The 23,821-nt window shown below is 46.5% G+C and overlaps 1 protein-coding gene across 2 annotated transcripts; it reads left to right on the forward strand.

The window, feature by feature from the left end:
- Positions 1 to 5,347: 5,347 nt before the first annotated feature.
- Positions 5,348 to 8,391, forward strand: LOC124696675. 2 transcript variants are annotated; one of them, XM_047229366.1, is made up of 2 exons: positions 5,348 to 5,461; positions 7,256 to 8,391. In XM_047229366.1, exon 2 carries the CDS (start codon positions 7,303 to 7,305, stop codon positions 8,077 to 8,079), a length of 777 nt encoding a protein of 258 aa, XP_047085322.1. In that variant the 5' UTR covers positions 5,348 to 5,461; positions 7,256 to 7,302; the 3' UTR covers positions 8,080 to 8,391. The 2 variants fall into 2 exon arrangements, with proteins under 2 accessions (XP_047085322.1, XP_047085321.1); XM_047229365.1 differs by having other exon boundaries at positions 5,349 to 5,461; positions 7,253 to 8,391.
- Positions 8,392 to 23,821: the final 15,430 nt, after the last annotated feature.

Raw genomic sequence — 23,821 nt, forward strand, 5'->3', positions numbered from 1 at the left:
CACGGGGCGGACTCGCGCAGCCCAGGCCCCTGCCCAAGACCGCCGGCCATGGCGCCAGCCCTCAGCTCGACGCCGCAGCCCAGCGCGACGACGAAGCTCAGAAAACGCTCCCGCCGCCGTCGCACACCACCAACCGCGCCGCCCGGATGACGTCTCCCTCCGCGCGAAGGGAACCCGTCGGAGCGCGCCCACCCCCCACCCGCCGTCTTCGACGGCCGGGCGCGGCCGCCACCGCCGGCGCCGGCGCCGGCAACGGCCAGACGGGCGAGATCGAGGGGTGCTGTTTTTTAGGGTTGGGGTTTCTCCAGAGCCGCTCGCGCGAGTGGCCCGGGAGAGAAGGGGGGGTCTCTTTTTTTTCTTTTGGATGCCTTCCTAGTGTTTTTTCTGAAGACACTTAACAACACACGAGGATGGAGCACATCGCATGACTGAGTTTTCTAGAGAGTGAGAACCAACCTGTGGTTAGATGGTTAGGAGGGCAGTGGCACCCCCAGCCCACCAGAGTTCAAGTCCCAGATTTGACACTTTGGTGTCTCATAAAGGCGGAATATTCTTCAGTGGGAGGCGACGTTCCCGTCGACAGCGAGGCGCCTGTGGTGACTTCGTCAATCTCAAGACCCGCCGGATCAGTTCTTCAACGCAGTCTCTTGGAGGTGCTCATAGGGGTAGGGTGTGCGTGTGTGCGTTCATAGGGGTGAATGTATGCGCGTATGTGTGAGCGTCTTTGATTGTACTGTGTTTCGCAAAAAAAAAAAAAAGTTTTCTAGAGAGCTCTCAGGACACGGTCCATCCGGCACTGATATGCCGAACAGATCGTCGCGTGTTGGTGAGTGTTTTGAGTTGGACCAGGAAATTACACCGAAAAATCGGTATATACACTGCTATCGAACAAGGCCTTATTGATTCCTGGACGCCAGGTAGGCATAGCGTTTGCCATTGCTCTCTTTGCTGATCAGGGTCGGCGTTTGCTAGCTTGAGCACCATGCACGCTCTACACTATCAGTAGTACGGGCATCGGTCCCGCGACAGTTGATTGTGGAGGTTATGAGTCAAGGTAGTGTTTCTGAGTACTCCATAAGCAGGCTGCAGACACATCTACTGCACTAGAGCCTTCTGCCTTCACACACCAGCTGCCAATTTATTCAGAGGAAGGCCACACATGATTTCGATTGGGACATTCTTTTGTCAAGGATCATTACACCACGCGACATCACTTCCTTTTTCCCCTTTCTCGAACTGACGAGAAATGCACCACACGGCGTTCTATATTTCAATTTGGATGCACAGCCAATACTTACACGACACGGTGAACCAATGCTTATACTTGTTTTTCTTCCGTCATCTGGTCACCAAGTTTTGGCACTAGTTGAAGAAGAGGAACAAACGTGGCCTCATCCAGCCCATCCAAAGGAAAACGAGCGGCCCAGATCTATCGCTCTCAACCGATGTCACGACGTACGGAAGAACGAAAGTTTCGTTGAGAGGGGATATTCCGCAACTAGTTGCGCCCGCACCCCATTTTTGTTGTGACACTTCCAAGTTTCCAAAAAATGCAAACTAAAATTCTAGACATACATTGTGTTGTGTCTTATGCATCTGTCAAGTTTCATCCAAAAATATGTCAAAATGTGGCCTACACAAAAAGAACAAATGATCTGTAAATAATACGTGACACTATTTACGCACGTCTTCTCTTTTTTACACAGGTCACATTTTGACATATTTTTCGATGAAACTTCATAGATGCACAAGACACAACACAATGTATGTCTAGAATTTTAGTTTGCATTTTTTGGAAACTTAGAAGTGTCATAACAAAAAATGGGGTGCGGGCGCAACTAGTTGCAAATGAGAGTTTCCCAGTTTCGTTACAAAACTGAAACGTTGATGATCCCCATAAGATCGTCTTTGATAATGTCCCAACATGTGCGGAAGAAAGCCATAGAGAAACCGTCAGGTCCCGGGGCCTTATCCGAAGGCATTTCAAGAATGGTCTCCTTGATCTCCTTCTCGGAGAAAGGGAGATCCAGGTCTTCTAAGGAATGAGAGGTGAGGTTCAGGGCCTCCCAGTTGAAGTCCAGCTGGCGAGGAGGGGGTCGACCTAGGGCTTGGCAGAAATGATCGAAGATCAGCTTGTCCTTTTCTTCATGTGTCGCAGCCCAACCATCATTATGTTTGAGCCTTAGGATGTGGTTTTTGCGCTTCCTAGCATTAACCCGAAGATGGAAGAATTTTGTGTTGGCATCGCCCTCCCGAAGGTAACGGATTCTGGAAGCTTGGCACTTACGGGACCGTTCCAGGGCAGCAAGACCTTTAACCCGCCTTTTAAGGTCAGCGCGAAGGTTTCTTTCTTCAAGAGAGAGGTCTCGAGATTCCTGCGCAATGTCGAGTTGCAGAATGACATCCAAAGCCATAAGGAGCTGAAGTTTGCAATCGGAGAAGAGGCTTTTACTCCAAGATTTCAGCCCAAGCGCCGTGGCCTTTAGCTTGTGATTTATATTGTGAGCCTCGCTGAGTGTGTGTAGAAGGTGCCGACCAAGCAAGTTGAACCGTCTCCTTAAAACCAGGCATTTTGGTCCAGAAGGACTCAAAACGGAAGATCGGTGGTTTCCTCGGGCCGCTTTGGTTGGAGAGGAGTAGGGGGCAATGGTCCGAAAGAGAAGACGACAGGGCGTGAAGGACATGATTTTCGAAAACCAAATCCCATCCCGCGTTACAAAAAGCCCGGTCTAAGCGCACAAGAGTTGGGGTCTCTCTTTCGTTGCTCCATGTGAATTTTCTGTTCTGCAGTTTCAACTCTTTTAAATGGCAAGTGGCGAGTGCCTTTCTGAAAAGGCCCATCAAACGGAAGTTTAGGTTGCCATTGTTCTTATCTTCCGCTTGATAGATAAGATTGAAGTCTCCTATAATGAGCCACTTGGAGTCATCAGAAGGTTTTGCGGCAATTGCTTCTTCTAGGAAAGCTTCCTTTTCGGCGTGGTCAGTAGGTCCATAGACCGTTGTCGGCTTAAAAGAGGTGCCGCAAAGGCGAATTGAGACGTTTGCCGAGATAAGGTGAGTGCCGATATGAATATTTGATATATCCACATGATCGTCATTCCAGAGCAAGAGAATGCCTCCCCGGGTGCCGGTTGCTGGGCGGTGCGCGAAGGAGCGAAGTCTAAAACCTCCAATGTAAGACGCAGTCTGTTGATCAATGTGGTCGAGTTTGGTCTCTTGGATGCAAGCAATATGGCAAAGGGTACCCGCAAAGAAAGCGTGAACGGTGTCCTTACGGCATTGATCATTTAGTCCGCGAGTGTTCCAATCGACCCTCTTCTCAACGGCTTCTTCACGGGTCTTACTTAACGGGGTTCCTGGGAAGAAAATCCCTCATGGACGCGGCCTCAGGCAAGGAGACCCCTTATCGCCTCTTCTGTTCGACATCGCCATAGACCCGCTTCAGAGGATCTTAGAGGAGGCTACGGCATCCGGGTTTCTTCACGCTATGCCGGGAGTTTTGACGGGCCCCCGAATCTCTTTATATGCCGATGATGCGGCCATCTTCTTAACCCCAACAGTGCACGACCTCGACGGACTTGCCAACATCCTTCAACAGTTCGGGAGGTTACTGGTCTGGTGACCAATGTGGCTAAGAGCTCCATCGCCCCCATCCAATGCTCTAACGTCGACCTAGATGGAATTCTGGCCAACTTCCCGGCGGTCACAGTCCCCTTCCCCATAAAGTATTTGGGGCTACCTATCTCTCTTGGACGACTCAAGCGGGCAGATCTCCAACCCTACATCGACAAAGCGGTTGCACGCCTAAACCCTTGGAAAGGCAGATTTCTAAATCGTGCGGGTTGCACCGCTCTTGTTAAGTCGGTGCTCTCCTCTATGCCGATCTTCTCGTTGACGGCCTTGAAAGCCGACAAGGGCATTCTCAAGGCCTTTGCAAAGATCGGTCGTGGCATGCTTTGGGCTTGTCAAGAGACGGTCGGCGGAGGGAAATGCAAGGTAAACCGGCAAAGGTTTGCCGACCCAAGGAGCTTGGCGGGCTTGGGATTCTGGTCTTGGAAAAATTCTCTCGTGCCTTGAGACTCAGATGGCTTTGGTACGAATGGACAGCCCCAGAAAAGCCATGGGTGGGTTCAGAAACACCAATTGATGCCTCGGATTTGGACCTCTTCAACGCCGCTACTTCAGTCACCATCGGCGATGGCGCTAAAGCCTCCTTCTGGTCTTCTTCTTGGTTAAATGGCACCCCACCTAAAGACCTGGCTCCTCTTATATATGTGGCGTCTAAAAGGAAAAACCGGATCTGTCCGAGACGCCCTTGAAGGTCACAACTGGGTGGCTGACATTTCGGTCGAGGCTTTCACCATCGATCATATGGAGCAATACGTTCGCCTTTGGGATCTCCTTTCGGCTGTTCAACTTTCGCCAGGCACGAAGGACTCCATAGTTTGGACACTGACTCCCAATGGGTGTTATACGGCCAGTTCCGCCTACAAAGCTCAGTTCTTGCCCGCTTTGCCTTGCTCTTTTGGTAACATCGTTTGGAAACTTTGGGCTCCACCAAAATGCCGTTTCTTTGCATGGCTTGCGGTGCAAAACCGCCTCTGGACTGCTGACCGTCTTGCCAAACGAGGTTGGCCGCATCATCCTTCTTGTCGGCTATGCGGATGCTCCCGGAAACGGCTCGGCACCTGCTCTTCGAATGCCGCTTCTCTAAGAGAATTTGGATTGCTGCGGCTTCCTGGCTGGACTGCCCGGACCTTATCCGCTGCCTCGGGGCGGGGAGGTCTAGAGTGTTGGACTACTGGCATGCTATCGCAAAAACTCCCACTTCCTCTCCCAAAGGTTTACGAACTGCAATCTTGCTTATCAGTTGGGAGATTTGGAAAGAGAGGAATGAGCGGGTTTTCAACAACAAATCTTCCTTGCCCTTGGTTGTCATGCAAAAGATCAAGGATGAAGGGAAGGACTGGGTCCTTGCCGGCGCTAAGAATATGGCGGAGCTTATAGGCTGATCGTGCTTGTACCTTTAGGGGGAGGGTTCTTCTTTTCCCGCCTTCCCTCTTTTTCTTTTGGCTCTGCCACCCCTGTTTGCTTCTCCTATATTAATATAAGGCAAAAGCTATTTTGCCCGTTTCAAAAAAAAAAAAAAAAAAAAAAAACAAAACTGAAACGTCAGGAGGGCTGGAGTAGGGGGTGGTCATCGTCTTCCTGTTCCACTTCCACGGTTCCACCCCTCGCAACGCAAACTCTCCCCTCCCATTCGCCACACATCGTCTCGGCCGGCCGTCACTCCCCACTCCGTCGACCCCCCGCCACCCGACCGCCACTCCCCACTGCGTCGCCCCCCTCGACGCGGCGGCCGTCTCCGGGATGGCCGCCTCCTAGCTAGCCAGACGCAATTTCCGGCGGAGCCCCCCGCCCTCCCCTGTTCCGCGGGTGATAGAGATCCGGGTTCTTGTCGGTAAGCTGCTATCTCTTCCTTTCCCTGATCCCCAAGTGATCTGTCCTGATTCGTTTCCGGTTACTGCCTGCGCGTTCCTGATATAAGAAATCTCTAGTTACTAGATGCGTGATTGATAGATACTTCTTCACCGTAGGATGTTTTTTTTTGGAGTGGGACGACTTCCCCGATTCGAGATTTTCCATGGCTATGTGTAGGTACGAAATGTCCTATTGGATTTGTTTTGCAGTCCAAAAAAGAAAATACTAGTGGAATCTCTATACCTTGCACGACGATAGAGATGTACGATTTGCACTCTGAAACCGAGGAGTAACCAGTAGGCCGGATTTGAAACTGGGTGATTGATACATCCTTAGGATTTTAAGCCTGTAGAAATTTTGAAGAAGGTTGCCAGGTGAGGCATACATGATCTCAATTATCTGAACAGGGCTTGAGTCTGAGTTTGCTAGAAACTATCTCTAAGTGAGACTGTTTGAGTAGTCATAAGCTTTACTGATCTCAACCTCTACCGAATAGGCTCTGGATAACTGTATGACACTGAACATGCCATGATACGAACTCTGTTAGATCATTAGAGGCCCCCCCAAAAAAACAAGCCTCCCTGTTCGAAACCAGAGTGTCCAACATACCAGATCCAGCATAGGTCCGAAAAGGGTAAAAAAAATACAGGAATGGAAAACTAAACATGGGAAACACGAACTGGACATAAGATATCACAGCATCCACCTTGTCATACAAATGACTGTTTTATTTTCTCACGTTGACTGAATACCAGGAATCATGTATTTGCTTAAGAATCGCCGTATCTACTGCAACAACATCAAAATAGCTCAATTTAGGTGTATTAGCAATTTAGTACAACCCAGAACCATCACACACAAAAAAACATAACCCAGAACCTGTTTTCGCTTTTACAAATCATTTAGGGCTGAACTAGACTAAATAATCCTGCATTTTGTTAAATATGTTCCGAAGAAGTGTCCAGTGGCCTCTTCTTATTGCAACTACTAAATGATGTACTCCCTCCCGAAAAAGATGTCACAGATTTGTCTAAATTCGACAAATTTGCGACATCCTTTTCGGGACGGAGGGAGTATAAGCAATGTGTAGTCTTTGTAGGATTTATTTGATCCTTCCGTACCTCCATTTAATGTGATGTAAGTCATGCGTAAGCTGTACAGGAAGGGTTAGAACGACTTGACAATATATATTTTCCATTAATGTGCAATAAACTTAGATGGTCTTACATAACCCATATTGGATCTCCCTAATTCGTTTTACTACGACTTTAGAACCCTTGGTTAGTTTCTGCTAGTTTACATGTTACATTACTGATAAGCATCTGTTTTAATTATCACTGCGAGTCTGTATGTGGTAGCACCATGTAGTTTGTCTAAAACATTCTTATGTGAAACTACTGAATGATGCTAGGGGCAGCAATAGGTATATATGCAGTCAGTAACTTCAATCAGCACATTCAGCACTTGTGTGTTTGCTATGTGGTTTGTGGAATTGCTAATGCACCTGGGTACTGTATTATTGTTTCAAAAGCAAACATGATTGCATAGTTAATTATAATTCATTGCCTGACTGGTTAATTTGTTGTCTACTTGATGTTTTGATAGTCTTTTCGGCTTTTGCATCTATTGAAGTATTTTTGTATCATCTGTGACTGTGAGTACAACTTACATTGAGTTTTTTTCTCAAGATAAATAGTACTGGAGAAAATGTCTTTTATGTAGGTATGGGTTTTTTTTCGTTTATGAGGTGTTCTGATTCTCTGCTGTACAGCAGGATTGCAGATGCGCAAAACGTAGTTTATCAGCTCTTCCTAATTCAACATGTGGAGTTTTGCATCAAATGCCATAGCTGGAAGTATAAAGAAAAAGGCACAGCCACCCAATCCTGATTGCTCTGATGATGATGTTTCTTCATGTGCAAGTAGAGAGGAAGGCCTTGAATGTCCAATATGCTGCGAATCATTCAACATTGTGGAGAACATTCCATATGTCTTGTGGTGTGGTCACACGATGTGCAAGAACTGTATCCTAGGTCTTCAATGGGCTGTTGTCAAGTTCCCAACCCTTCCTGTCCAGCTGCCTCTCTTCATCTCATGTCCTTGGTGCAACCTATTATCTTTCCGGCTGGTGTACAAGGGCAACCTCAAGTTCCCGCGCAAGAACTACTTCCTGCTGTGGATGGTTGAGAGCATGAACGGTGAGCGAGCAAAGTTCCATTCGTCTGGTCACGAAGGGCACCACTCGTCAGGTCCTTGCAATGGTGGCACGAGTTCAAGTCAACACCACCGAAGAACCTCAACGGCACGAGCGGAGATCTCTTCTGCCAGAGACAGAATTAACGTTGGCAACACTTCCAATACTGACAACTTCAACGTGTCCCTCTCCCTCCACAAGCTTATTGTGTGCTTCCTACAGCTGACAGCCAAGTTCCCACTCGTGATAATGTTCCTTCTCATAGTTCTCTACGCGGTCCCTGCCAGTGCTGCAGTTCTGCTCCTGTATTTTCTTATCACATTTTTGTTTGCGCTGCCATCAGCTTTGATCCTCTACTTCGCCTATCCCACATTGGATTGGCTTGTGAGAGAGATATTCACTTAATCTGTGCTGTTGGAAATGTTAGTACGCTGTATACCTCTGCAAGACAAGTTTCATGATATCACTTGCTGTTATGGGCTCTGTATAGATTTCCCTTCTTTTTTCTCTTTTCTTTTCTTTCTACTCTGGCCTTCTGGGGCTGTAATTTGTTGCAACTGTCTACTCATTGAAACTGTTGTTCTTGTCCATGAGTGACTTGAGGCTCTATTTTCCTTTTGTTATGGTCTAGTGTTGTGCTCTTTTATGGCTCCAAGTTGCGCCTCATACAAAAGAGCTATGCCTGGATTGGACAAAAATTGTTGATTGAAAGGTATAGATGAAGCTTAGCATAGAAAAATTATACTTCAGATCATTGGAGTCGTAATGTCCAGTGCACAATCTTTGCTCGCGAGATACTGCTACTCATTATTCGTTCAGTAGCTTTTTTCTCTTTTCTTTTCTTTCTACTCTGGCCTTCTGGGGCTGTAATTTGTTGCAACTGTCTGCTCATTGAAACTGTTGTTCTTGTCCATGAGTGACTTGAGGCTCTATTTTCCTTTTGTTATGGTCTAGTGTTGTGCTCTTTTATGGCTCCAAGTTGCGCCTCATACAAAAGAGCTATGCCTGGATTGGACAAAAATTGTTGATTGAAAGGTATAGATGAAGCTTAGCATAGAAAAATTATACTTCAGATCATTGGAGTCGTAATGTCCAGTGCACAATCTTTGCTCGCGAGATACTGCTACTCATTATTCGTTCAGTAGCTTTTGCAGGTCAAAGTGTGGACGTCCTTGTTGGACATGCCCAAATATGTTATACAGTACTTCCTCCATTCACTAATATAACTAATATAAGATGTTTTAGCTTTTTATAGTGTTATCTATTTTGGTATGTATCTAGTCTATTTTTAGTGTGTAGATTCACTCATTACAGTGTGTATCTAGTTCCATAGACAGAGCCAGTCAACGACATGGGTGTACAAATGTACATCCATTATTTTTGGGAGAAGAGAAATTCTGTGTAAGTCTAATGTACATTCGTACTAAAACATAGCTCACAACCTTGAGTTAGTCTTATAATTAATCAGTAAAACTCTAATCCCCTATCTCTATATACCCAAACTAATCTTTTTGCCTCCGTCTAGTTCACTTTGAAATGACAAAAACATGTTATATTTGTGAACAGAGGAAGTACTTTTTGGTAAGCAGAAGCAGTGATAACCTGCAGCAGATCACACCAAATGGCCATTCCGGCAGTAGTACCAGCTTGTCGACAAGTTCAAGTATGCTAGTATACGTACCCTCATCTCCGAAAGAGGGGAAACGCCTACGCTATTGTAGTGACCATTTCAGGATGAACGATTTCCAATAAGTTGGACGCCCTTTCACAATGACCATCCAAGGAGTTTTGGTCAGCTTTCCAAGTATATTGATGGGGTATTATTTAAGATTGACTTTGAGAAGGCATATGATAAAGTTAAGTGGTCATTCCTACAACAAACTCTGAGAATGAAAGGTTTTGCTACACAATGGTGTAGTTTAATTCAGAAATTTGTACAGGGTGGGAGTGTTGGAGTAAAGGTAAATGATGACATTGGTCACTATTTTCAAACAAAGAAAGGTTTGCGGCAAGGGGACCCTTTGTCCCCGATGTTATTCAACATTGTTGTAGATATGCTTGCCATCTTAATTGAACGGGCAAAAATTGATGGTCAAGTTGGAGGGCTCATTCCTCATCTTGTTGAGGGGGGTATCTCTATTCTACAGTATGCCGATGATACAATCCTTTTTTTGGAACATGACCTCCTAAAAGCTGTAAACATGAAGCTAATTTTATGTATATTTGAAGAACTATCGGGACTCAAAATTAATTTCCACAAAAGTGAATTATTTTGTTTTGGAAAGGCAAAAGACGAAGAGGATCAATATAAACAGATCTTTGGATGTGATGTTGGATCTCTTCCCTTTAAATATCTAGGTATTCCGATCCATTACGAAAACTGAAAAATTCCGACCGGTATCCGGTTGAAACACGGTTTGAAAGCAAACTGGGATGTCTGGAGAGGAAAATTATTATCTTATGGAGATAGATTGGTTCTTATTAATTCAGTTTTAACTAGTTTACCTATGTTTATGCTCTCCTTTCTTGAGGTACCTATTGGGGTAAGGAAACGATTGGATTTCTATAGATCTAGGTTCTTCTGGCAATCTGATGATGAGAATAAGAAAAAGTATAGGCTTACAAAATGGAATATTGTTTGTCGGCCTAAAGATCAAGGGGGTTTAGGTATTGAAGTACTCGAACTCAAAAATAAATGCTTACTAAGTAAATGGTTGTTTAAGTTGTTGAATGAGGAGGGGGTGTGGCAGGAATTACTACATAATAAATATCTAAGGAACAAAACATTATCGGCTGTTCAATCCAAGCCCACAGATTCTCCTTTCTGGAAGGGCTTAATGCGGGTGATGGAAGAGTTTTTTAATAGAGACTTTTTTAAAGTTGGAAATGGTATGAGTACTCGTTTTTGGGAAGATACCTGGTTAGGTAAAACCCCTCTAGCAACTCAATATCCGTCATTATATAATATTGTGCGTCACAAGAATGTAACAGTAGCTCATGTGCTTGCCCAAACCCCACTCGAATATTAGTTTCAGACGGATGTTATTGGGCAACAGATGGACTTTGTGGTTGCAGTTATGCAGAAAACTAATGACGGTAAATCTAAATGATGAACAAGATCTTTTTGTTTGGGAATTGACAACGAATGGTAAATTTACGGTAAAATCTATGTATGAAGATCTTATGAGTGATAATACCCCATATCTGAGAAAATATTTGTGGAAAGTGAAAGTCCCTTTAAAAATAAAAATATTTATGTGGTTCCTAAGTAACAAGGTTTTATTAACTAAAGATAATTTAGCTAAACGGAATTGGAATGGGTGCACGAAGTGTGTTTTCTGTGGAGAACAGGAAACTGTTGAACACCTTTTCATTATATGCCCTTTAGCTAAACTTCTTTGGCGTACGGTTAATTTCACTTTTGATCTTCCACCTCCAACCAATATTACAAATTTGTTTGGGAATTGGTTAAATGGGGTAGATAGACAATCTAAAGCTTTTATCCGTGTGGGGGTGTCTGCTTTATGTTGGTCTATTTGGAGGACAAGAAATGATCTTATTTTTAATAAAAAACAATCTTTTCACTACTTGCAGGTTATTCTTATGGTGGCTCACTGGGTTCAGCTATGGGCTCTCCTCTCGCCGGAGGGACTACGGGATGCCATGGCTTCTGGTTGCACACGGCTCCAGATGGTCGCTCAGGATATCTTGTGCCAGGCTGGCTGGCGACATACTAGGAGACTACAATGATTTTTAGTTACTTCATGTTCGTTTGGTTCCGTTGGTTGATTCTTGTATCAACTGTAGGCGATGATTGAGCTCTGTTTTTGTAAGACTTTCTGATACTTCATTAATAAAAGGCCGTGTGCATCATCATGATGCAGAAGCCGGGGTTGAACTCCCCATTTCGAAAAAAAAATGTGTCAAACAACTCAAAATCAAACGAGTTCAGAGGACCATCAGTATGGAGCTTTTGTGCGCGCATCTCACTAGTATGATGACGAAACCAACAATGCCAAGTAGGGGTAGGATTTAAATCATTTGTCTTACTCCATTTAAAATTATTTTGTATTTGTGTAACTCCCCACGATTGAAAAAAAAACAATCCATTGACAATGGGTGCATGACATTATTTATATTAACTAAACATTCATTGTTCTCAGTTATGAATTTATAACCATACCTGTGCACCATTATTCATATGAACTAAACATTCATTGTTCTCACCTATGAATTTATAACCATACCTCGTCAAGCATGAATCATATTTGATATTCTTACTTAAGCCAGAACATGGTTTACAATATGTATTACTAAGTTCTGACTAAATCTCGAAGGGTGATGTAATGGCAATGTGCCAACGGCTAACACAACAACTTTTTTTGTTCCTTTATTCTTGACTTTCATTTCAATCTCGCTTCTTGCAAGTGATCTACTTGCATCAAATTGCAAATGTACGCAACTGATCCAATGTCAAATCCAGGGAATTAGTTGAGATGATTTATTCAGTTGCAATTATCATGGTTGTCTTTGATATGTTTATAGATGCACATTGTTTCTATCTTGATCCTAGGTCCGGCCAATTTAGAGGATAAAACAATAGGAAGTGATGTGCATTAAGTGTAGTCGATCTTATGATATGATTAGCTCAGCGACATAAAAAGTTTCCGAAACCCTAGTTTTCGAACCACATAAGATTCATGCTTGGGAAAGTTTCCGAACTGCATAAAGTGTTTGGGAGGGGTGGAAGTGATGTGCATTAGCTGTAGTGGATCTTATGATATGATTAGCCCAGTGACATAAAAAGTTTCCGAAAACCTAGTTTCTGAACCGCATAAGATTCATGCTTGGGGAAGTTTCCGAACCGCATAAAGTGTTCGTGAGGGGTTTAGAAACTAGGGGTTTCGGGGTTGGGAGGTGACGGTAGGGTTTAGGGTTTGGGAAAGTTTCCAAACCGCATAAAGTGGTGCGGATCTTATGTTCATAAAGTGTTGTGGATCTAAACGGGCACAATGTCTGCAGGATCTTCCGCGTGCCCGCGCCCACGGCGGCGCGACCACCTCGCTGCCGTGTTTGGAGCAGTGCTTGTATGCTGAGGTGGAGATGGCCTACTACTACGTTGAAGCGGGTGTGCCCTTGACGTGGCCAGACGTCCACCTCCCTCACGGGTGGCATATGAGCCTGGCGAGGGTTCTGTTATCACCAGAATTTAGCCAGAGCCGGAGATGGGCCGTAATTGAGATGGGCTTGGAGGATGTGCGCATGAAGTGTCTCTAAATCGGCCTCGTACGACAGTTTGGGCTAGATTGCCCGTGTATCTGTATATTATGGTAGATTAGAATTAAGAGATAGAGTTTAGCTCGTACACGGTTAGGTTTATTCCCGAATTAGAAAGTCCACGAACTATAAATATGTACCTAGGGTTATTGAGAAAGGAGGAGGACCACGTTCACAACAAACACAATCTAGGCGCATCGCCACCCCTTGTTTCGAGGGTTTCTTCCGGGTAAGCATCATGCTGCCTAGATCGCATCTTGCGATCTAGGCAAGATAGGTTTATTCGTTATCCGGTGTTGCTCGTATCGAAGCCTTGTTGATGGCGAGTAACACTACTTATCGTAGATGTTTTGGGGCTTGCATCGTTGTTCTTCCGATATGCTTGCTTAGCTATGCTGCCCTCGATGTCTAGCCGCCCTTACACCTATCTTAGGTGTAAGGCGGCATCTTGCTTCGTCTTTATTTAGTGGATTTGATCTGTTATAGTTGCTCCTTGTTTTTCAAGGATTAGTTTGATATCCGTATGGTTAGGCCTTGCAAACGGGTTGAACGATCCGGTAGTGCGTTGGGTATGGTTTGCCGATCTTAGAAGGGATGTTCCGGGAATCGACTCCATGTTGGTTTTTAGGCCTCTTTTAGGTTAGTTTTCCATCATCTTTCGTATCTGCTAGGCTCAACTACGTGTAGGATGTTCCGGTCATATGGTGAAAACCCTAAACTGTCGTAGATCGATTTAGCTTAATATTATTGAAGCAGGATACCCATGTTATTACAAGATCTAACATGAACCATGGGTCAATCGGCTCTTTGAGCCGATGAGCAGGGTAACCTGAGAGCCGATCGAGGCTCATTTAATGTTTACGTGTCTACCATGCAGGAAACTAATCGAAGCGATCCAACACCTTCCTGACCAGGTATAGGTCAGGTGGCACGCCCTTGCGACCGTCAGGACGTGTGCCAGAGCATTGCGGGCCGTTGACCGAGGGACCAGGGCCCACCAGCAGTCTTGGGAGCCTCTCGGCTCTTCGTGTTGCTCGTCGCTGCTCGCCGGTGGGTTTTGGCAGGCAACACATTCTGGCACGCCCGGTGGGACCATCTGCAGCAACCACGTCAACATCTGTAGCTGAGATGTCGGACGAACCATTCAAGTACGAAGATCTGCCTGAAGAGCACAAGAAGAAGTATGATGAGCTTAAGGCTCTCTTCGAAGCCGAGCTCATCGGCTCTTTCGAAAAAACCCGTTCACATGGCATTAGATTCAAAGGATTCACACCCGAAGGCGTGCTCGATGGAGTAGATCTGTCTCTTCCTTCGGAGGAGCGCACCGGAGCCCTGCGCCAGGAAACCAATTATATGGTGGCTCATTCTCTACATCGTCATTCTGAGAGCCTGGTGAACGCTTTTGAGCGTGTTGCGCTTCGTGTGGTTCAGGAAATCATGAAGCATCAGTATTCTCCGTCAGGACCTACCCTAGGGACTCACCAGGGAGAAATACCGTTCCACACCAGGCCGCAACTGCCATTCACGCTTGCAGCTCCACAGCAACAAGGTTCACCAGCATACGTCGTCTGCAAGGTTGGAGGTGATCTTGGTGATTACCAATTCTTGTATGAGCCGCCCAAAGAGATCCCACATGGATACATGTGCACATACGTGCCGGACTGCAACAACTGGGCGCACACGAACCAGATTACAGCAGGAGGGATTGCTGGAGCAGGAGGGAGTTCTGGAGCAGACGCTGAGAAACAGGCGTGGCTAGCTAAATATGCCACCGGAACGAGTCATGAAAGCTCAGCCCCTGCAGCTCATACCATGGATCAAATCAGTGCAATCCTGAGAGATCAGTTCGGTATCCTGCCAAAGAGGAGAACAATCGGCTAAGCCGTATCCCAACGAATATGACCTGATCCCGCTGCCACCCAAGTATCGGCTCCCTGACTTCACAAAGTTCAGTGGATCAGAAGGGTCTAGCTCAATTGAGCATGTGAGCCGATATTTGGCACAGTTGGGCATGGTTTCAGCATCGGACCCGCTACGTGTAAGGTTCTTTGCGCAATCTCTCACGGGTCCAGCTTTTGGGTGGTACACCTCGTTGCCACCAGATTCAGTTCGGACATGGAAGCAACTGGAAGAGCAGTTTCATGTACAATACCACTCAGAAGCTACCGAAGCTGGCATTGCCGATCTGACGCAGGTGCGGCAAAGGCGGGGGGAGACGGTGTCTGAGTACATTCAGCGTTTCAGAACTGTCAAGAACCGATGTTATTCGGTTCGTTTAACTGAGAAAGAAGCAGCCGAGCCGGCAGGGGCAGGCCTCGCAGCCGCCACTCAAGGATCCGACTTTCCAAGTGGAATACAATTCACCGGCACACATGGTTCGAAGTTAACATTATATGAACAGCGCCACCCAGAATTGTACCAAGACAAGTTCAAGCGCCCGATAGGCCTGGTCGAGGCAGATGAAGTTGAAGACTTTGCAGAAGATCAGGAAGTCGCCGTGGCTGAATGGACTCGGGGGGAGGCCCCGTGTCCTGTAAATGGGTAAAGCAACCAGGGCCTTCGAAAGGGTTCGACTTCGATATAAGCAAGACTGAGCAGATATTCGACTTATTGCTGAAAGAAAAGCAGCTGAAGTTACCTGAAGGTCACAAATTCCCTACGGCGCAAGAGTTGAACGGGAGACCGTACTGCAAATGGCATCACACGTTCACCCACGTCACCAACGACTGCAAAGAGTTGCGTCGACAGATTCAAATGGCGATAGAACAAGGCCGATTGATCTTCGGTCAGTTTGCCATGAAAGTGGACATGCAACCGTTTCCTGGCGTCAACATGGTGGAGCTCAACCATTCTACGAAGCGTCAGCCGGGTTTCTCTTTCGATATCAACATGGCAGGGCCTGTAGACCGTCATGGTAAAGATAAAGAGGAGAGCGGTCACTCCCGTGGCAAGGATAAGAAGGAGGCCGATCCACGCGACCGGCCCCAATATGATAACGTACGGTACCTCACCGAGGAAGAAGTGAGAAGCGTGCGGTACCAACGACCACTCTCCGCGCATCTCCTTAACAAATATGAGTACCGGTACGACCGACGCCAGCCGGTACGACGTAGATGACGACGGATATCGTCGGTCCGGTGCAGCACAACGTAAAAACATCGTCGATATGATAGAGACGACGAAGGATATGAACGCCGCGCTAAAGGGAGATCAAGAGAGCAGGAAGACATGGATAGACACTGGGATTGTCCTTTCTTTAAGCACTGCTGGGACTCAGGAATGAGCCAATTGCCTACAATCGACAACTGCCCAGAATGTAGACAGCAGAGGAAGGGCACGAGTGAGGTTTCAGTGTTCAAGCGTCTAGGGCCTCTCCCACCTCAGAGCAGACGAGCTGAGTCATCTCGAGATGAAGACTTCGAGGAGTCAGAAGATGAGGAAGAAGATAGGTACCACCGGCCGAGGTGGTGCCCTGATGGACTCAGTCATTCCCAGAAGCGTAGGGTTCAGCGACTACGTAACTTGGAGGAAGCCGAGGCGCAGTACCTGTACACGTTGAGGAAGGCGCGGCCCGATCTGACCGTAAAGATTCAGCAAACGTTGGAAACGGAGGCGCGGCCACAGAAGAAAGAATGGCGCCCCAAGCAGACAAAAGCCGATGCAGAGGCATCGGCTGACACAAATATGGTGTTCATACTGCCGTCGGAGTTTTATGCTCCAAGAACTGAAGAAGTGCCAGTGGCACAGTTCGACTGCGGTCCACGGTCAGTTGTCTTTGAGAAGCCACGAGAGAGGAGCTACAGACACTTGAAGGCTCTGTACCTAAGAGGTTATATCAATGGGTAGCCTGTCAACAAGATGTTGGTTGACACGGGAGCGGCAGTCAATATAATGCCATACTCCATGCTACGGCGTTTGGGACGCTCTAACGAAGATCTGATCAAGACCAACGTCACACTAAGCGATTTCAACGGTCAAGCATCAGAAGCACAAGGCGTTCTGAACGTAGATCTAACCGTAGGCCGGAAAACCATCCCTACGTCGTTCTTCATCGTCGACAGCAAAAGCACCTACGATGTCCTGCTAGGGAGGGATTGGATTCACGCTAACTGCTGCATTCCATCTACGATGCACCAATGTCTGATACAGTGGGATGGAGATGAAGTGGAGGTCGTTCATGCAGATGACTCGATCAAGATCTCACTAGCTGGCATGAATATTTGGGATGCAGACGATCAAGAGCCGATCTCTGGAATCAGTTTGGACGGCTGTGAGCGCATCGAAGCGTCAAAAAACGGGGTGAGGCTGGTCTTATCCACCGGTCTGACAGAGTAGCAAGACCAGGGGCAATGGACGTACGTGGCGAGGCCGATCCCTGCGATCGGCCCCAAAAAATAAAAAGCAATGATCTCATCTCAAGCATGTCACGTAGTCGTCATAGAGCACCAATAAGTTGTAAACCCTCATTGAGCAATGCAATGAAAAAGGAGGCCGATTCCAGCAATCGGCCCAAATTATCCACACCATATGTTTTGCCTGTGTTCATCATCGATCTAGCAGGCGACGGAAAGCTAGGATATGGGTTTACATTAGCTGATGAGCTAGAAAAGATTGACATTGGTCCTGGGGATAAGCCACGACCAACATTTATTAGCAAAAAATTAGATCCGCATCTGAGGAGCCTGATGATAGCTTTGTTGAAAGAATACCCAGATTGTTTTGCATGGGATTACACAGAGATGCCTGGTTAGACAGAGCATCATTGAGCATCGGCTCCTCTCGAAGAAAGGATTTCGGCCGTTCCAGCGAGCGAGCACGACGGATGAAGGCCGAAATTCTGGTAGAAGTCAAGAAAGAGATCGAGAAAATGCTGAACGCCGGATTCATCGAGCCATGCAGTGTATGCTGAGTGGATTTCTAACGTCGTACCCGTAGAGAAAAAGGACGGCTGATGGCTCGTCGCCATAGATTTTCGGGATCTCAATAGAGCCACTCCAAAGGATGAGTACCCAATGCCGGTAGCAGAGACATTGATCAATGCAGTCGCTGGTCATAAGGTTCTAAGTTTCATGGATGGCAATGCCGGCTACAACCAAATTTTCATGGCTCCAGAAGATATACACAAGACTGCATTCAGAGTACCAGGCTCGGTGGGCTTGTTCGAGTATGTAGTCATGACATTTGGGCTGAAAAATGTCGGCGCAACGTACCAAAGAGCCATGAATTACATCTTTCATGATCTGATCGGCAAATTGGTGGAGATTTACATTGATGACGTGGTGGTCAAGTCTGTTGCAGTGGAAGGACACTTGGAGGATTTGCGACATCGTCCCGGACCGAACTAGAAAGTTCGGACTAAGAATGAATCCAAAGAAGTGTGCTTTTGGTGTAACGGCCGGTCAATTCTTGGGTTTCTTGGTTCATGAACGCGGAATTGAGATCGGCCTGAAAAGCCAAGAGGCAGTGCGAACGATGAAACCACCTACCACGAAGAAAGAACTCCAGTGTCTCATCAGCAAAATCAACTTCGTCAGAAGATTCATCTCCAATCTGTCAGGGCGAATCGAGCCATTCATGGGCTTGGTGAAAATTAAATCTGATGAGGAGTTTCGCTGGGGGCGAGCAACAAGCAAGCATTTGACGAGATTAAGGAGTATCCGACGAAGCCACCCGTGTTGGTTCCGCCACAGCGAAGACAGAGCCATTCTACATTTACTTGTCGATGAGCCGACACCTCCATCGCCTCGTGGTGGTGCAAGTTTATGATGGTCTCGGAGAGAGTGGTTTTCTACCTCGACAGAAGGATGTTGGATGCGTAAACGAGGTACCCCGAAATCGAGAAGTTGTGCCTCTCGTTCGTTTTTCACCCGCACCAAGATTCAAGCACATCTTGCTCGTCGCAGAAATTATCGTCATATGCAAATCAGATGTCATCAAGCATATGTTGTCGGCTCCTGTGTTGAAAGGCCGACTCGGTAAATGGATGTTTGCGTTATCGGAATTTGATATCCGGTATCAGCCTGCGAAAGCAGTCAAGGGACAGGCGTTGGCTGATCTTATTGCTGAACGAATAAACACTGATATAGCAGCGCTGTCTATGCGTGCATGGGCCATGTTCTTCGATGGATCGGTCTGTGAGGATGGTTGCGGCATCGGCGTTCTACTCGTGTCGCCCCGGGGGGCAACATATTCCTTTTCCATCAGGTTACCTACCCCTTGCACCAACAACGTCGCTGAGTATGAAGCAATATGCAAGGGAATGGAGTTGCTATTGGAAGCCGGGGCAGAAGCAGTGGAACTTTTTGGAGACTCCAAATTGGTGATTTCCCAACTCACGGAGGAATACAAATGTGAGAGCGAGTCACTCTTCCCATTATGGATGCAATGCCGTGAGCTGATGGCACAGTTCAGGTATATAAATTTCAATTGGATCCCAAGGTCGCAGAATACCGAGGCGAACGATCTCGCACAAATGGCATCAGGATACAAGGACGTAGCAGATGGAACCGATGTTCAGGTGCAGTTCATGGAACCAGACGACTGGAGAGCCGATATTTTCAATTACTTGAAAGATTCGGCTCGGGGGGCACCTAAACGGATAAGATACAAGGCCATGAAGTACGTCCTGATTGGGGATGACATGTTTTACAGGACTTTAGAAGGGTTACTCCTCAAATGTTTGGGACCAGCCGAATCAAATCGGCTCTTACACGAGGTACACGAAGGCGCCTGTGGAACTCACCAATCGGCTCATAAGATGAAATAGCTGATCAGGCGATCAGGATTTTATTGGCCAACCATGCTTGAGGATTGTTTTAAGTACTATAAAGGGTGTCAAGCATGTCAGAAGTTTGGGAGTATTCAGATGGTACCTGCATCGGCGATGAATCCCATCATCAAGCCTTGGCCATTTCGAGGTTGGGGCATGGATATGATCGGCAAAATTCATCCTCCATCGAGCAAAGGCCATGAGTGGGTTCTGGCCATTACAGATTATTTTACTAAGTGGGTGGAGGCCGTCCCTATGAAGTCGCAGTAGCATCGAAAGATGTCATCGGTCTCGTGAAGGAGCATGTCATTCATAGATTCGGGATTCCCTGCACTATCACGACCGATGGAGGTTCGGTTTTTGTTTCTCGCGAGTTTAGAAAGTTCTGCGAGGACATGGGAATTAAGCTGATCCGGTCGTCTCCATACTATGCTCAGGCGAATGGGCAGGCTGAAGCGTCCAACAAGAGCCTTATCAAGCTGATTAAGAGGAAAATCGACGAGCATCCTAAGCGTTGGCACGAGGTATTGTCAGAGGCTTTGTGGGCCTATCGCATGTCGTGTCATGGAGCAGTAAAGACCTCGCCATACCATCTGGTCTACGGACAAGAAGCTGTATTGCCCTGGGAAATCACGGCTGGTTCAAGACGGACTACGTTTCAGAATGATTTAACAACTGAAGAATATGCAGCCCTGATGAGTGACAAAATGTTCAAAAAATCGGCCGATTAACCGATTAATCGGACGTTTAATCGGTAATCGTGGGTGGACCGTGTAGAATAGGTCGAATCGCCATGGTTACTCGCTGGGACCGCTTAATCGGTCTGACAGCCGATTAAACGCCTTATGTACGGATTACTCGTCCATCCCAAGCGTCAAAGTTATGGTCCTTCCGCCCGACCCACAGCCTCCCGCACACTTCCCCTGCCCTCGATAAATGGTGGGCGCTCCCGAGGCTCGCGTTAATTTCTCCGTCCATTGCTGCTATTGAACCGCCGCCCATTTGCGATTGACCGGCCGCCGCCCCATTGCCGGTCTCCGGCGGGCGCATCCAGCACACTGCTCGTCGCCATCCCCAGGGGAAGGAGTCCGGGCAGCCCGTTGCTCTCCTCGTCGCCCTCGGGCCGTCCAGGATCGCGAGACCAGACTTGCGCAGATGCTCTCCATCGACTGTGGTGTTCCTTGCTCGATTGATCCAGCCTCTCTCCGAGCCAGGACCTTCTGCATCAGTTCAACTGCTCCAAGAACTCCCGCCCCTTTGAATCCAATCGACGGTATGATGCCCATTCTATTCCTCTCAATCTCTTACAACACTAGTAGATAACCTGGAACGGACAGCCCTCGCGTGTGTCTACAGAAAATAAAAGGGCGAAAGCAAAATATAGTCGAGACTTCTTGTCCTGATGCTAATCCGGTATTACTGATCTCCTGTACAGTTCACGGGATTAGAAATATGAAATATCCACTTCTAATATTGTATTAGCTGGTCATACGGGCTGGCAAAGAAGATGCCTAAGGCCTAGCTAGACATTTTGCCTTGTCAAGTATTTTTGTTCAATCTGCAAAATATTATAATTCTCATACAGTTTCTACCTTCCTAGATCGATCATTCTTGAACTAATTATGCAAATATTTAACTAGGGATGAGCCAATTTCAGATTTCGCACACTACCTTAAGAGGATTTCGGATGTTATGGCATGGAAATTTGCAATTTTGATTGATCCAGACGACTTGCAAATAGTCTGGTGCCAGTGTGTGGAAAAGAGATGTTAGGAGGGGTCAATAGGATGAAGCAACACATAGCTCAAATCAAAGGCCAAGTAAAACCTTGTTTGAAGCACTAAAGGTAATACTTCTTGGAACTTTCATTTTTGTGCTCTTTTGCAAGTTTACTTGTTAATATAGTATCTTTTTTTATTTCGGAACCTGCCATTTTGAAAAATCCTCACCGATTAATAGTCGACCGATTAAATCAGTTAATAGTCCGATTTCCGATTAATCCTTAAAATCAAGCTGACCGAGCAGTTAACGATTACCGATTTCTTGACCAGCATTGAGGATATAACGGAACTCAGACTATGGTCGCTTGAGAAAATCAAGGAGAACAAATCCAAGGTAGCTCGCGCATATAATAAGAAGGTGAGGCCGAAGGAGTTCCACGTTGGTGATCTGGTATGGGAAGCTGTGTTGCCGTTGGGGACTAAGGATAAAGCGTATGGTAAATGGTCTCCAAATTGGCACGGACCGTACAGAGTCGACCAAGTTTTAAAGGGGAATGCATACATGCTCGAGCAGTTGGATGGTGTGAAGTTCCCAGTGGCCGTCAATGGCCAGCATCTCAAGAAGTATTTCCCAAGTATGTGGGATGATGGGCAGTAAGATATGGAGGCCGATGCACGAAATCGGCCAGTAAAAAAAAACAATTCTCTTCCCAAGTATGGGGATGATGAACAATGGAATATGGGGGCCGATGTATGAAATCGGCTGATAAGAAGAAATATACGTGCAAAGCAACATGATGCTAGGTACAACCGATGCACAGACATCGACTTGAGAATAAAACAGCCGATGCGCAGCCATCGACTCTAGAGGTACAGAATATTATGATCAGGTATTGATACGTCCAATTTGCATCACTATTTTATATCATAATTTGCTGTTATTCATTGATATATTTCATATTGGGACACAATACTTATGTTATTTCATCTATTTTGCATATTTCATGATTATTGGAGGATCGAGCACTGGAGCCAGGATTTTGCTAGAAAAAGCACCGTCAGAACGCAATATTTCGGAAGATCAACTGCGGAAGGAAATTATACCAAAAATCCTATTTTTCCAGATGACGAAGGAAGCCAGAAGGGAGAGCCAGCTGGACCCAAGGTGGGCCCAGACCATAGGGCGGCGCGGCCCATGGCCTGGCCGCGCCATCTTGTGGTGTGGGGGCCCCACAGCCCCTTTCGCCTCCTTTTCTTCGCGAAACCCTTCGTCTCGAAAACCTAAGCCACGCAGGGTACCTCACGAAGAGTTACAGCCGCCTCTCGCGGGCGGAGAACACCGAGAGAGAAAGAGCTCTCCGGCGGGCAGGAATCCGCCGGGGAAATTCCCTCCCGGAGGGGGAAATCGACGCCATCGTCACCGCCATCGAGCTGGACATCATCTCCATCGCCATCACCATCATCTTCATCATCATCATCGCCATCTCCACCGCAGCACCTCGTCACCGCTGTAGCAATTTGGGTTTGATCTTGATTGTTTGATAGGGGAAACTCTCCCGGTGTTGATTTCTACTTGTTATTGATGCTATTGAGTGAAACCGTTGAACCAAGATTTATGTTCAGATTGTTATTCATTATCATATCACCTCTGATCATGTTCCATATGATGTCTCGTGAGTAGTTCGTTTAGTTCTTGAGGACATGGGTGAAGTCTAAATGTTAGTAGTGAATTATGGTTGAGTAATATTCAATGTTATGATATTTAAGTTGTGGTGTCATTCTTCTAGTGGTGTCGTGTGAACGTCGACTACACGATACTTCACCATTTATGGGCCTAGGGGAATACATCTTGTACTCGTTTGCCAATTGCGGGGTTGCCGGAGTGACGAAACCCGAGCCCCCGTTGGTATATCGATGCAGGAGGGATCGCAGGATCTCGTAGTTTAAGGCCGTGGTTAGATTTATCTTAATTACTTTCTTGTAGTTGCGGATGCTTGCAAGGGGTATAATCACAAGTATGTATTAGTCCTAGGAAGGGCGGTACATTAGCATAGGTTCACCCACACAACACTTATCAAAACAATGAAGATTAATCAGCTGTATGTAGCGAAAGCACTAGACTAAAATCTCGTGTGTCCTCGAGAACGTTTGGTCATTATAAGTAAACAAACCGGCTTGTCCTTTGTGCTAAAAGGGATTGGGCCACTCGCTGCAATTATTTCTCTCGCATTTTACTTACTTGTACTTTATTCATCTGTTACATCAAAACCCCCGAATACTTGTCTCGTGAGCATTTACAAGTGAATCATTCATCGAAACCGCTTGTCAACACCTTCTCGCTCCTCGTTGGGATCGACATTCTTACTTATCGAAGATACTA

Source organism: Lolium rigidum, chromosome 3, assembly GCF_022539505.1.
Source record: "Lolium rigidum isolate FL_2022 chromosome 3, APGP_CSIRO_Lrig_0.1, whole genome shotgun sequence".
NCBI lineage: Eukaryota > Viridiplantae > Streptophyta > Magnoliopsida > Poales > Poaceae > Lolium > Lolium rigidum.

Coding starts and splice junctions, on each gene's coding strand:
- LOC124696675 (XM_047229366.1), top strand. CDS start 7,303: ATGTGGAGTTTTGCATCAAATGCCATAGCTGGAAGTATAAAGAAAAAG.